This window comes from Topomyia yanbarensis, chromosome 3 (assembly GCF_030247195.1).
Source record: "Topomyia yanbarensis strain Yona2022 chromosome 3, ASM3024719v1, whole genome shotgun sequence".
Classification (NCBI taxonomy): Eukaryota; Metazoa; Arthropoda; class Insecta; order Diptera; family Culicidae; genus Topomyia; species Topomyia yanbarensis.
This window is the reverse complement of record NC_080672.1, coordinates 250,671,072-250,684,666: the sequence shown is the minus strand read 5'-3', so window position 1 is coordinate 250,684,666 and position 13,595 is coordinate 250,671,072. Positions and strand designations below refer to the sequence as shown.

The following is a 13,595-nucleotide window of genomic DNA, read 5'->3' as shown; positions in this document are numbered from 1 at the left end:
ATAGAAATTCATAATGTATTTTGCGTTGCGTGCAATGTTTTTGCGTTGCGTGCAATGTTGTTTGCGTTGCGTGTAAGACGTCAAAACCTTACAGAAAAACTAGCCCTACATCAAACAAAACGTCGAACAAAGTGGATCAGCGTAGGACGTTTGTTAAACAAACTTTTTTGCGAGGCAGTGCAAAGCTGATGCAAAAATGGAAATTAAATGCATTTTTTTCAATTTGATGCAAATTTGTTATACATTCTTAGAGTGATCTGCCCCTAGAGCTAAACGCACTGATGATTCAAACCCAATAGAACAAATCAGACCCTACCGGATGACAAAGAGACCGAAGCGATTCAACGATTGTTTGATGCATGATTAAATATTATTACTTTAGAAAAAAGGAGATGTGGTGATATATCATATGGTATCTATGCACATACAGGTTCTAGTAGGCGACGATTATAACAAGAAAAGGATTTCATTATAAAATAAAATTTCAAGCACTAAACAGCTCTTTCAACCACGTGTGCAGATATCACACAAAGAAAACGTTCTCTGGGTGCGAGATTTTTGTTTATATAAAACTTTCAAAGTAGAACTGGAATTTATATAATCTGGGACGGGACTTGCCCATAGATGTTTTGTCGTGACTAACGACTTACCTTTCAATATAGGGGCCCCTTTTCAAAATTTCGGAAGAAAAATGATGTAAGATTTTGAACGCTTATATCTTTTGTTGTACTGAATGGATTTAATCAATTTCTTCGGCGTTTTGTCGAAAATATTTGTACCAATGTTGTATTAAATTTTGGAATATGGGGGATATTCATTATCAACGGAAAAATAGTGTTTTGAAAAATCTTTCGAAAACGACTCGGAAAAGTGAAAATTTTCAGCCCATCCCGCACAGAGCCGTCAAAATGGTGCAGCAAATGAACAATAAAATAATGAAAAGTTTATATATAGGTCCACTACATGTTTGTTCCTATGAATATTCGTATTGGGTTGCTTGACGAGAGCAGTTGGTGGGGGAAAGCCGGGATATTAGTTTTGGTTAAGCCATTAGAAGTCGGACGGAAAGGAAAGGCTCATGCACGCCACGAGAACGAGCGAGAAAGCGATAGTAGTGCATATTAGCGAAAGCGTTACGTACATTTTGAACCTTATTAACTTTTCTTCTACAAAACGGATTGCCAATCTTGTTTCATAAATCGGAAGGAAAACGTTCAATGCTTGCTACCGATAGGTTCTTTGCTATATAAAATTTGTTTAAATAGTTCGAAAACTACTTTAAATGAAATCAACATGAATGATAAAACCTATAAATAGGGGTGTCGCAACTTTTCTCAAAGCCAGACGTGTGTAAGACGCAGTGCATAACAGATGTGCGTGGTCGTGAGAAGCTGCATCGGACGACCAATCAAATCAGCTACCATCGGAGAGAAGAAGAAAAACGTTGGTGGAGGTGGTGGCGGTGAGAAGTCCAAAAATCCAAAGGCTAAGAAACGCAGTCACTGAAAAGGCGGTAGTAACTGCCACTAAAAATGCCACCTAAACATCGAAGGCTGCAAAGCGTACTCATTCGGTGTGAGCTGCGAAAGGGGAAAGATCGTATGGATGTACGCAGTAAAAACAATCGTCGGCAAGGTTTGAATTGTTTTAAAAGATTCCCGTCTTGTATCAACATAGTTATCTACAAACCGTCCTTATTAGGACGAATACAAAATGGAAAAAGAATTTAATTAGAAAGTTTCTTTTATTAACTGGTATTAAGTTTGCGCTTGGTAATTCTGTACTTTTACCAGTGAATCATAAGAAAATGTTTTTCTAATTTACAAACCCGAAGGTTTTTGCAAATCCTTCCAAGAAAATCAGTGAATGTGCCAACTCTACCACTAAGCGAAAGCTACACCAAAACGAATGATGAAAATATTTTCATTTATCGAACAAAAGGACGTCCTTCCATCTGCATTGTAAAGTCAATAAATAGGAACACCATGATGAAAACCGTGCTCATTCAGTGTGAGCTGCGAAAGGGGAAAGATCGTATGGATGTACGCAGTAAAAACAATCGTCGGCAAGGTTTGAATTGTTTTAAAAGATTCCCGTCTTGTATCAACATAGTTATCCACAAACCGTCCTTATTAGGACGAATGCAAAATGGAAAAAGATGGGTTGGTAATGTATAAGACATAACAGGGGTGTCGTGACCACACTTCGAAGTTATTTCAAATCTTGCAAAGCATAAATTGACATAATTTCAATGATTGTTCCTTTGTGAATGAAATGACAAATTTTCAGGTCAACGCGGCAATAACTTTGCAATTTATAGAACAATTTTATATTTTTAGTTATCATATATTAACTGTCATCTCTTCCAAACAACTTAACCCTCTGCTGCCAACCACGTGGTTTTGCAGGGTTAAGGAGAATCATTGTAAAATGTCCAATACATGATTTTATGTTGTTACCTCCACTAAAACCACTTCAGAACACTCCCACCTGTCATACATGAACATTGTCTGCATGTTGAAATCATTATATGAAATTATTGACCTGTATTCAATGCGGAGAACTCGGTAATAAAATTGTTTTGCTGAATATACTAACGAACGGGATCCCCAGGAAAATTTCGCTGAGCCCGGTGAATCGAACTTAATGCGCAAAATTTGGCCATTTGAAAGAGATACAAGCAGAATTTTAAGAATATGAGCATCGCGGTTATGTCCCGGACATTACCCGCCCCTAGTTTTTCGCTAAGCGTGTTCATTTCTGTACGGAAAAGATTCCGATGGTTGTTTCGAGAGATTTTAACATTGATATTTCAAAGCAAGAAAATTGTTCATTTCATGAATGAATGTCTCAACGAGCTTAGAATCCAGCGCATCCCCTATCAACGCAGACACCAACAACAAAGGTTCTTTTCAGAACCACCATAATTATTATAAAGAATAACTTGAAACATTCCCACATATTTCATTGAGTATCATTCGATTTGAATTACAAGTCAAACGAGTAGTCACGACACTCCGGTTATGTCCTAGACATTACCCACCCATCTTTTTTTCTTTTTTTTCTGTTCATTTTATCTTTCGTCTCGCTTAGCCACTCTTTCTGCCTCACATGTTTTAAATGGACTGGTTGCATTCGACAGTACCCCATGGCTGAATTTGACGTTTGATTTTTTGCTATTTTGCATGTCTCGTCTCAGGATACAATCACATCCCCAAATTCAAAAGTAATCTAAAGGTTGTTTTAAGAATGGAAATTTTCATGTTTTCTGAACAAAGTTTTGTATGTTCCACTTAAAATTTTATTTTCGAACTCGTAACTTAAAACTTATTCATCAATTGAAATGATACATATTTAGAAGTTTATAGACGGAGACAAATGATGGACATGTGCCGCTTTAGCTGGACCCTAAAATTCAATAAGAATCTAACCCAAATTGTTGGCAATTTATATATTTTGACACCTCTGGCGGTTCGAACTTGACTCAGATTCGTCTCAGGCTAAACACATTAGAAAAAAAACACGTTCATCCTGCGCACGTTAAACAGATTCGAAATGCAAGTTCTATCATATTCTGCGGCGCATCCGCCCGATGACAAACGTATAATTCCCTAGGTGGCGTATTAAATAGTCTTCCAAGCACCCAAAATTCGATTCTTTCACTGGGTGTAGTTTCTTTTGGGACAGACATTAGCATTCCTTGTTCTTTAATTGCTACCAATGATCGATGGGTGCTTGCAACTTTGTTCGAGTCATTTGAAAGTAAATCGCGAAATCTTTTTGTGTTTTGTAATGTATTGTGGATTAATGTACTAGTTTTTCGAAATGTGTTCATGATTGTATCGTGTTTTACATTCGTGGAACTAAGCACAGGAGCTAAGAATATGCCGTCTCCATTTTCCAGTTGAACGAAGTAGTAGAGGAGGTTCTCGCTGCCAAACGTCAACATACTAGGAATAAGTTCGGAAAATTCCTTACAGCGGTTTTCAGAAATTTCGTTGATATCGAAACTACTGCTTCTCTGGCTGCTGTCCAAGCTATGGCCCCAATCGGAATCATCATCATCATCGTGGTCGTTGATACCGTCTTCCTTCAGGGGATGATTCTTAATAGAACTGGAAGCGTTCGATTCTTCATCGTGGTTTCTTGTTGTCGTACGTTGTTCTTCTACTGTACATTCCTGCTTGGAGGCGGACGTAGAGATACACTGTGGTCGACGGTTAGAATCGATCCAAATTCTAACAAGATTCTCAATACCAGTTGATTTGAAATATTCTAGCATGTCCTGTATTTCATCAATATAACGCGAAAGTGATTTGTTGTGGTTTGTATTGATGGGAACTTCTAAAATAACAACCATCAACAGGTGACCAATACAGACCAGCATGAGATAGGCGTCGTTTGATTCGTGAAATTTGTATTCGCAGTATTCTGTGGGGTAAAATTTACGCCAAATAGCAAGATTTTTTATATTCGTAGTCGAAATAACTTCAAATATGCCGAAATTTTTTAATACGGCCTCAACGTCCATCAAAAAAGATCCATTTATATGTGAGCATACCAGATATTGATTGTAATAGAGACAGCATCCGATGATCGTTACATCGCAGAATAAATCCACCAATTCATCGTTCCAGTTGCGATAGTCCATCGCCTCTAGTTCTCCTAAGGCATCGTCGATTCGAAGCTGAATTTCCTTAGGCAAAGGGATGAAATGTGGCTGATGAAAAGTTTTTTCAAACTTATCTAGACTCCTGTGAGTTTTTATGGAATGGCGTATTAACTCGCACAGCTGCATCAATTCAGTTTGAAGTTCCACCGGTTTATTGAAAATAATTGAGCTATCGTGATATAGAATGTTCAGTAGTCGGCAGATTTGCTCGCTTTTTTGTTTTACCGAAAATAAAGAAGAGTATTTCGAGTTAAATCCAAACAATAGAATACCATCTTCGAAAAAGTTGTACGTCGTGTAGTAAAGGACGTTCCGGATTTTCAAATTTGTCATTAGGGTTTTTGTTTCGAAAGATGAGTTGAATATTGAATTCAATGTAACAAAACTTCCTTTGGAATTGTAGAGTGGATTATTATCTCTTGCTGGATAGCAAAACTTTACGTCCAGTTCGTCGTTTTGAGTATATTCGTTTGAGATGTAAATCATACTGAAAATCAAATCATTACTACTCATGGTCTGTATGTCGTCTTTATTGAAGAGCGTCTCTTGACTTTGAATCAAATCCATCAGACTTGTTATCTTAATTTCAATCGCATTTGCGATGTCATGCTCAACCATTTCGAAAAACGTAATTTTGATGATGGTGGGAATTTTGGTAGAACTTTCTAGCAGGGATTCCAAGTTGTCTACAGTTACAATCTCAGTGTCAATAGATTTAATCCAATCTTTTGATTTTACAAGTTTTCCTCTGTTGAATACTGAATAGTCCTTTATCTTATCAACCATTAGTTTTCTTCCATCCGGAAACAATGATGTGGTAATGCCGAGTATAGTTTCGGTCAAGGGAAGTATATCTTTAAGAACGGTATTTTTCTTCGGTGCAATACTGATAATAATTTCCTTGTTAAGTCCATTCAACTGTTCCTTCTTAATAGTGTCAATTACGCTTACTTTGAAAAGTTTGTGTTTATTCTTTTCCCTTTGACCAAACTTGGACAATATATTCTCCTTCTTCCGGATGGACAATCTTTTATACTCATTTCGAAAAAATAAATCATCGTCGAATATAATCGGTTTTGAATGGTAAACCAAATCAAACTTTACATAAAACAAGGAATTATCCGCAATAAACGGGCTCCATTCATGCGTACGCGAGATATAACTGCTGTGACTACAATCGGAAGAAATATTGGATTGATCATCGGTCCACACCTGAGCACATATGAGATGAGTGATTAATGAAATAATATATACACTAGTAAAAAATACCTGTTCATCTCCTTCAACTTCCTGCGATGCAGAAAGCGAATTTGAGTGTTTGTTGTACGAGGAACGTTGACTGGGATTCATTAGATGTTTATTATCATTCCGAAACGCAGAAAATTAATATTCTTTAGTAAAGGTAATGACGAAGTCCTTTTATTTCGTTGTGGATGGATACATTTTAATGGGAATGCCTAGTTTAGAAAGAGTGATGAAAGAGCTCCATTTTAAATGCGGTTTTTGCCAAATTAATTTATTCTGGATTAAATAAACCAAACCCGAACTCGAAAATTAATTTTTTTTATCAAGGTTGGTTAAAAAAATGTGCGTAGTGACATTAGTACCGTAACAGTGACGTAGTGCTCTGCCAAGTGGTGTATTGCAGCAAAGCTAGTGTTGCCTAGCAGATGCCTTAGATCCGAAGTAGCGGAAATCAACCGAGGATCCATCGTACGAGGTGAAACCTGTGATACACTCGTTTGCCCGAGTGTTCAACATAGAGCTATGACGTATCCACATTAGGCTTTAGCATTTTGTTGGGTAATTGTTTACTTTAGGTACTTTTCCCCCTGTTAGTGTAAAACATGTTTTTCTTTTGTGAAATGCTACATTTGAGTTTTAAAGTCATAAAAAGGGGCGGAAAGAAAAAAATTCTCTAATTTATTCATGAACTTAACAAGCAAGTTGCACCAACTAACCTAGCTTACAGTGATATTGTGCTGCTGAAAGTGAGGTTTTGGGCGATGTTGGTGTAATGCGGCTCGGTCCCATACTCGAATCCAAACATCTGAAGAAGCGCAAAGCCGCTGAGGATCCGCCAGACGAAGTAGCCGCGTACTCGTCATCGCAAGCAAGCAAACCTGTGATCCACTCGTTTGCCCGGTATACTCAAACATAGGGGCTATCCCTAGTTTTAGACCGACTGAGCGGCAGCGAAGTCGAACTGTATGAGTAAAAACGATGTGGCGTAGCCACATTAGACATTAACAATGTTTTATTTAGTAACAATAGGATAGCATTAATTAGCAAAAAATAAAATATTGTAACTGCTTAATGTGGCTACGCCACATCGCTTCATTCCTGTGCTGTCCGACTTCACTGCTGGCCAGTCGGTCTTACACTAGGAATAGCCCCTATGTTTGAGTATACCGGGCAAACGAGTGGATCACAGGTTTGCTTACGTTTCCGATGACGAGAACGCGACATATCCTCAGCGGCTTTGCGCCGTTTCGGTTCCTTGGACTTGGCTATGCAGCATAGCCGCATATAACCTTACTTTCGGGAGCACAACAACCCTATGAGCAAGGTTAGTAGAGGCAAATTAAACTTAATAATGAATTACTAAAATTCTTGCTTTCCGCCCATTTTTTATGGATCTACAACACTAAACTAACATATTTCTTGAAGAAAAACATCTTTTCCGCTTATAATGGAAGAAGTACCTAAAGTAAACAATTACCATTTGTTTAATAATTAATTGATCTGCAGTAACTAAGCATCCATAACACGCACTGGAATTCGCAAAACAAAACAAAAATAATGTGATTAATCATAACATTACATTTACTCGAAATAATTGAACAATACAGCTTTTTGTAGCTACGAAACGTCATTTTTTTCTTGTGCTTGTAATCTGGCCATAGGCCAAAGGAGGTTATGACTACCCTCTTTTCATAGGTCATATGATTAGTAAACGGAGTAAACAAATAGACTGACAAGTTTTCGTTCTGCTTATAAATTACAAATTACAATAGATCATCCTGTGGATCCTCAGCGATTTTACAGCGGCTATTCGGGCAAGACGCATCACACTAACTTTGATGCAGAACATCACATGGTTGAGCACTATATCTCTATTACTACTAATTGTAATTTGTTATCTTACGATACCCTGTTGGTTACATTTGTATACCTTACGTCAGGTCGTGTTATTAAGTACAAGTTCTTCAGTTTAACCAACTTCAACCATTTCCACTAGTATCTAAACTACACAATACTACCGATAAAATACTTAAACAACGATAAGAATAAAAACAAAATATTAAATAATTATTATTTTGTCACATCGTCGATAGATTCAAGCTCTCAAACGAATCCAAAATCCTAAAACTACGGAACAGACCAAAGTCACAATACTGTTAAACAAAACAAACTGATAAACAACTTGCTGTCAATGTCAAAAGTCAAACCCGAGGCGCGGGTCTGTTTCTACACTGAAACGAAGACCATGGTATTAGGCAATCCATGAGACGTTTCTGATCAGCTGATTATTTCTTGTTTACTTATTCTGACGTTACTCCGAGGGGTGCGACGTCCGACAATATCGTTGACTCGATCCAACATCAAACGAATCGGACTAACAAAGTTATTTGTCGGACGAGTTTTTCTGTTCGCAGGAGTAGACTTGTTGACAGAACCCACCGCTGAATTGTCAAACAAACGTCTAATGGATTGCCTAATAAACTACTTTATTAGAGGTTAAAATTAAACAGGCTATACCAGTGCATTTGTAGACAATATAATATATTATGATATTATCATACTTGACTTGAGTATGATTCCTGTCATTTGTACCATGTGCATTCCGATATTGGCGAATCAAAGCGTGAGTGACCCACAGATGGCACGTATGTAAAAATGATGACGAGGAATTTGGCATCCGTCATAATACAGGGATTTTTTTAGTTTTTAAGAAAATTTCTCTAATGCCTTTAAAACGGAACCCAAAATGGTAAAACCACATTATGTAAGTTATAGAAATCTATCAAAGCTATAACTGCAAAAATCGTAGGTCAATTGAATAGTTTTAATCGCCGTGTGTTGTTCCCGCGCGTCTGAACTATTTTGGAGCATCTGGAAGTTCTACCACCTTTTTCAAAGTTCCCTCGTCTGGCTATCCAGTGTTTCATAAGTGGAAGCAGCGAGGGCTAAGCACTAGCAGGTTTGAGTGCGTCGTATTGAAAATATCCACGTATTTTGAATATAATTAAAGTAAATAATGAAAGTATTTAAAAATACTTCTGTTGTTCTTAATAAGGTACTTAATGTAATTAATATCGATGTGTGTATTTAAAGTACATATTGGCGGCAATTAAAATATTTTGTGCATTTAAAGTACGAAGGCGCTGTACTTAAAATCTTGCCTGTAATTAAAGTACAATGAATTTAACAGGTACTTTTTTAAATATTTACGGTACTTAATAGTACTTAAAGTAACTAAGTACTACTTTTGGTACTGCGTCGTGTTGAAGATTTAGTGCTTGCCCCTCGGGAAGCAGTTCTAGCACTTATCCGGCAAGCGCACCGAAATTATATGTGAGGCTCATTTTACTTCGACGAATATTATTGCAAGTAAGATAAGCTGCGAAAACCGCATTATCGGAAGGACGGATTCTCCTTTCACTTCCTTCATAAAAATTAAAGTATCATCCTTTCTGTAATTGCAGGCCTGACAGACGGGTGTCTCACAACACGTTTTATTTTTGTTTTGATTTTTCAATAGAGACATGGTATTTCTTACCATTTCATGGTGATTTGCAAAGTAGGTGGGTGGGAGACCAGGGTTGCCACATTGAAATCTGTATTTTTTCGTTAGAAATCTGTAAATCTGTATCGCTGAACTAAAAATCTGTATTAAAAATCTGTATGAATAATTTAGCTATAATCTTAAATAAAATCTTAATTATTCGGTGAAACAAATATTTTGGTATAACTGTTCAACAGATATTTATACCATTCTTTTACAATTTGGTAAATGGAATGATTGTAAATTTATGTTGGTCATTTTCGATGCCTTTCCAAGAAAAATTCGGAAAATTTAGTTTTGTCGAAGTCGTTGATAGCCAAGTGCAGATTTTTGACTGATTGCCTTTGTTTTTGTTAAAATTGATAATGTCGGGCTATTTATAAACATATGGTGCATCCAAACTTATAAGATTGAGGATGCTGTAGAAATCCGTTAAATGTTCCATTAGTTGTTTTTTTATATTTCGATTTGGGACTCGTGTAAAAATAGAGGAGCGTGCGATTGTTGGGGCGTATTCCAAATAAATTAAAATACGCAATGCAAATGAATAGTGCAAATCAATGAAGATTTTATATTTTATTATGAGCATGTAAAATAATTATTATTTATTCAAATTTTCTTCTGTGTGATGTTTATACATTGTTTTATTGAACTTACCTTTCATTGATTTTGTAAGTTTTATGTTATTTGCACATCCTTGGCTCATAACATAGGTTTTTGCCTTCAGAATTGCATCCATCGTATGGGAAGCCAATCGGTTTCTAGCTTTCGATTTGTTAGCGTTGTATAGCGAAAAAATTCTCTCCACACATGCCGAAGAATGTGGAATAATCAAAAATATTCGCACGAAGCATCGTAACATTGGATATAAGAACAAACCATCGCGTCTATTAGTATCCAATAACTATGGCCAGGTTGTATTCATCTCCATCGTTTTATCTTGTGTGATATTGATTTTCAGTCGTCTAAATTCATTGTCCAACTGTCGCCTATCAATCCCTTCGAGAAACCTTGGAAATTGCCGCATTAATCCGTTTAGGTTTGGTAGCTTAATGAAAGTTCCAGGGTTTATTAATGCGGCAGTTTTAATTACAGGATCCTTGAAGTCAAATCGTTTTAAAATCTGTTTAGTCAACTCGATATAAAAATCTCGACAAATTGATTTAAATGTTAATTGAACAGCATTTCCCAAAGCTTCCTCGGCGTTAATGCCGACGTAAACGTCTTCAGGTTTTTTCAAAAATAATTCAAAATCGGTAACATCCACATCATCGCCAGTAAACCGCTGAACATAATTCTCTTTACACAAGTTGCCCAAAATCAAAGCCAATAAAGTTTTTGTCTCGTTGTAAATTTCAAAAAAACTGAGAATTCTCTGACTGAAAAGTTCGGTTAGCGTTGTTGATGAGTGGTAATATATAATTAAGGAAAAGCATAATCGGTTTCGTCATTGAGATGAGTTAAAATGTGATTTGCCGTTGGGTTGTGGTCATATTTTACTTGGAACGAGAAGAATAACTTTAGTTCGAACCTTTTCGCAAGCATAGCTAGCACACAAGGCAAGTGAATGGCAGGTACACTTTATAGATATCATGTTCGGGCATTCTTTTTTGAACAAACGCATCACTGAGTTGTTCCGACCCATCATAACAGATGCTCCGTCTGATGCAAATTCTCTAAGATTCTTTTTGTAATTGATGTTGTCTCTCTCAAACTCCGAAACTATAACCGAATGCAGTGTCGCATCGTCTGCACACTCAATTTCTATCGCAGTGTAAAATCGGTCTTTGGCACAAAAAGATACCTTATCCATTACCCGGACAACAATTGCAAGCGTTTTATTGCTACTAAAATCGGTAGACTCATCGACGATAATGGAGAAAATATCACTTCTCATTTGTTCGACCAGTTCATCATGATGAGTCGCAGCAATAACCGACTCAACAACTGACGCCGTTTTGGTGCTTCCCAACTTTAGCTTTTGCAATAGCTTCGAATCTACGGTGAGTCCTCTCAACAAGTCAGTGAGCTTGTCAACTGCAGTAAAAGACACGTTGTTTTCCAAAGCCCATGCGCAGATTTTAAGTTCAGCCTCATTTACATTGTCTTGTAGAGAGGAATCATCTATCATCGATTCGGTTTCAAATCCCTCTTCCGCTTTACTTGCTGCGTTCCGATGCCGTTTCGTGGCGATATGTGTGCCTAGATTCGATTTCCCACCTCGAGCGATGCCAATTTTTGTGAGGCAGGTTTTGCAATAGGCGTGGTACGGATCATTTCGATATGCCTCAAAACACACAAGATCTGGCGAATCAATCCACTTCAAAGAAAAACGTTGACGTACCTTTGCTTTTGGTTCTTTTGTTGTTCTGCCTCTTTTTCTTTTCAGGCTTCTTCTGCCCATAATTTTTGCTGTCACTGAATCTTCTGAAGCACTGTCAAAAGCTTCCACTGAAAGAAATAGTTCTACATCAGTTTTGAGTTAAGAACATCTTCGTTAGTCAAAAATACCGTTAGATTCGCACTTCAGTACTGACGTCGAAAGTTGCTCAAAAGTAAATCCAAAAATGGATATATGTTACAGTAATGAAGTTACAAATGTAATATTTACATAAAGATCCATCCGTTAAGGAGTTTGAACTGATTGTTCTTCCAACTGGAACTGATGACATCGATGGAATCGAAACTGTACTGCCATCAACTATTGTTTCATCGGCTATGAATTATATTTGATGAAAATTTAAAGCCTTAAACATTTTTAATTATCAGAACCTACCTTTGAAGAAATAAGCATCGAGTGTTTTTTTCGCCATTTTAAAATATGGAATTTTGGAGGAAGTACGTGAAATTGCAACTCACAAAGTAATCGACTTACGCACGAACAGGCACAACCAATACAAACGAAACAACAACGCCAGCAATGTTCCTCTAGTAAAGGTCTGGACAAGATGAATTTGACGTATCAAAACTACCCACACTGTTTTATAGTGAACGGCATGTTACGGTTGCGGCGGATAGCCTAGAACAAATTTCCAATAGCCTATCGCTGGATAGCATTTAAATTATCCGTCATTTTTGTTTACATGGTACGGCAGCCAACAGAGTGGCGGCGAGTAGCTGAGCTGAGCTGGTCCTGACATTAGGATGGATAATAAAAATTATGTTACGGCCTACGGGTAGTCATAAACTTTTCTCATGAATTTTATTTCGATTGAGGTTTAGAAAAATCTGTAAAATCTGTATTTTGGATAAAAATCTGTAATCTGTATATACAGATTCTGTGTCAATAAATATTCGAGAAAATCTGTAAAATACAGAATAATCTGTATATGTGGCAACCCTGTGGGAGACCTTTGGTTTGAACACTGCAGGGTGTTTGTATGCCGCTTGTGTGTTTGCGTTGGGACTGGGACAAATTATTCTGGTTGCAGTTGAAAATCGAAATAGTGAACTTGCGCCTTTCGATTTTTCTCCTATTTTCAGCGTGTGTAACTAAAGCGCAACTGGTGTAACTGATGCGCAAGATGATTCTCTAACATGTATTGCGAATCTTTTCTTAAATCCACATTGCGACTTTTCAGCCATGCGCCACCGGGCCGTGCGTCGATTTACGCGCCCATCAAGTTTGCATAAGTGCGAGTGAGAAAACGTTTTGACGTTTGTTTTTGTTTTGATCGCACTCGTGTGTATCCCATATAGCAAGAACTCGACGAAATGCTAGATTATCTCGAGATAGACAATACACAAGATGCGCTTTAGTTGCCCACTCCGCAAATAGGCAAAAAACGAAAGGCGCAAGTCAATTTTTCGATTTTCAACTGCAGCCAGAATAATTTATTTTTATAATTGTGTGCGCGTTCGGTTGTTGAGACGCCAAATGTTTTAGTGGTTGGTATGTACGTAGGGTAATGAGCCTATTTGCATACACGTTTTATATTTCAGATATACGTGATGTGTTTTGGCACTAACGCATCTGGCTTGTTCCTGTATGTTTAAAGCACGGGTAAACTTAATTGGATTTGCGTCTACTGAAATGCGGTGGTGTATTGAAGATGTTGATGGGTAAGCACAGACTTAGTCTGTGGGGTAAGCGAATGTTTATGTTAGATCAGCTTCAGAATTGATTTTCGTTTT

The 13,595-nt window shown here is 37.3% G+C and overlaps 1 protein-coding gene across 5 annotated transcripts; it reads right to left on the bottom strand.

The window, feature by feature from the left end:
- Positions 1-3,278: 3,278 nt before the first annotated feature.
- Positions 3,279-8,090, bottom strand: LOC131690217 (protein inturned). Of its 5 annotated transcripts, none has more exons than XM_058975799.1 (4): positions 7,395-7,547; positions 6,280-6,458; positions 5,942-6,129; positions 3,279-5,884 (listed from the first exon to the last, which is right to left on the bottom strand). In XM_058975799.1, the coding sequence occupies exons 3-4, from the start codon at positions 6,020-6,022 to the stop codon at positions 3,527-3,529; spliced, it is 2,439 nt and encodes an 812-aa protein (XP_058831782.1). In that variant the 5' UTR covers positions 6,023-6,129; positions 6,280-6,458; positions 7,395-7,547; the 3' UTR covers positions 3,279-3,526. The 5 variants fall into 5 exon arrangements, with proteins under 5 accessions (XP_058831782.1, XP_058831785.1, XP_058831786.1 ...); XM_058975802.1 differs by having other exon boundaries at positions 6,280-6,437; positions 7,395-7,544; XM_058975803.1 differs by lacking the exons at positions 6,280-6,458; positions 7,395-7,547 and adding an exon at positions 7,826-8,090.
- Positions 8,091-13,595: the final 5,505 nt, after the last annotated feature.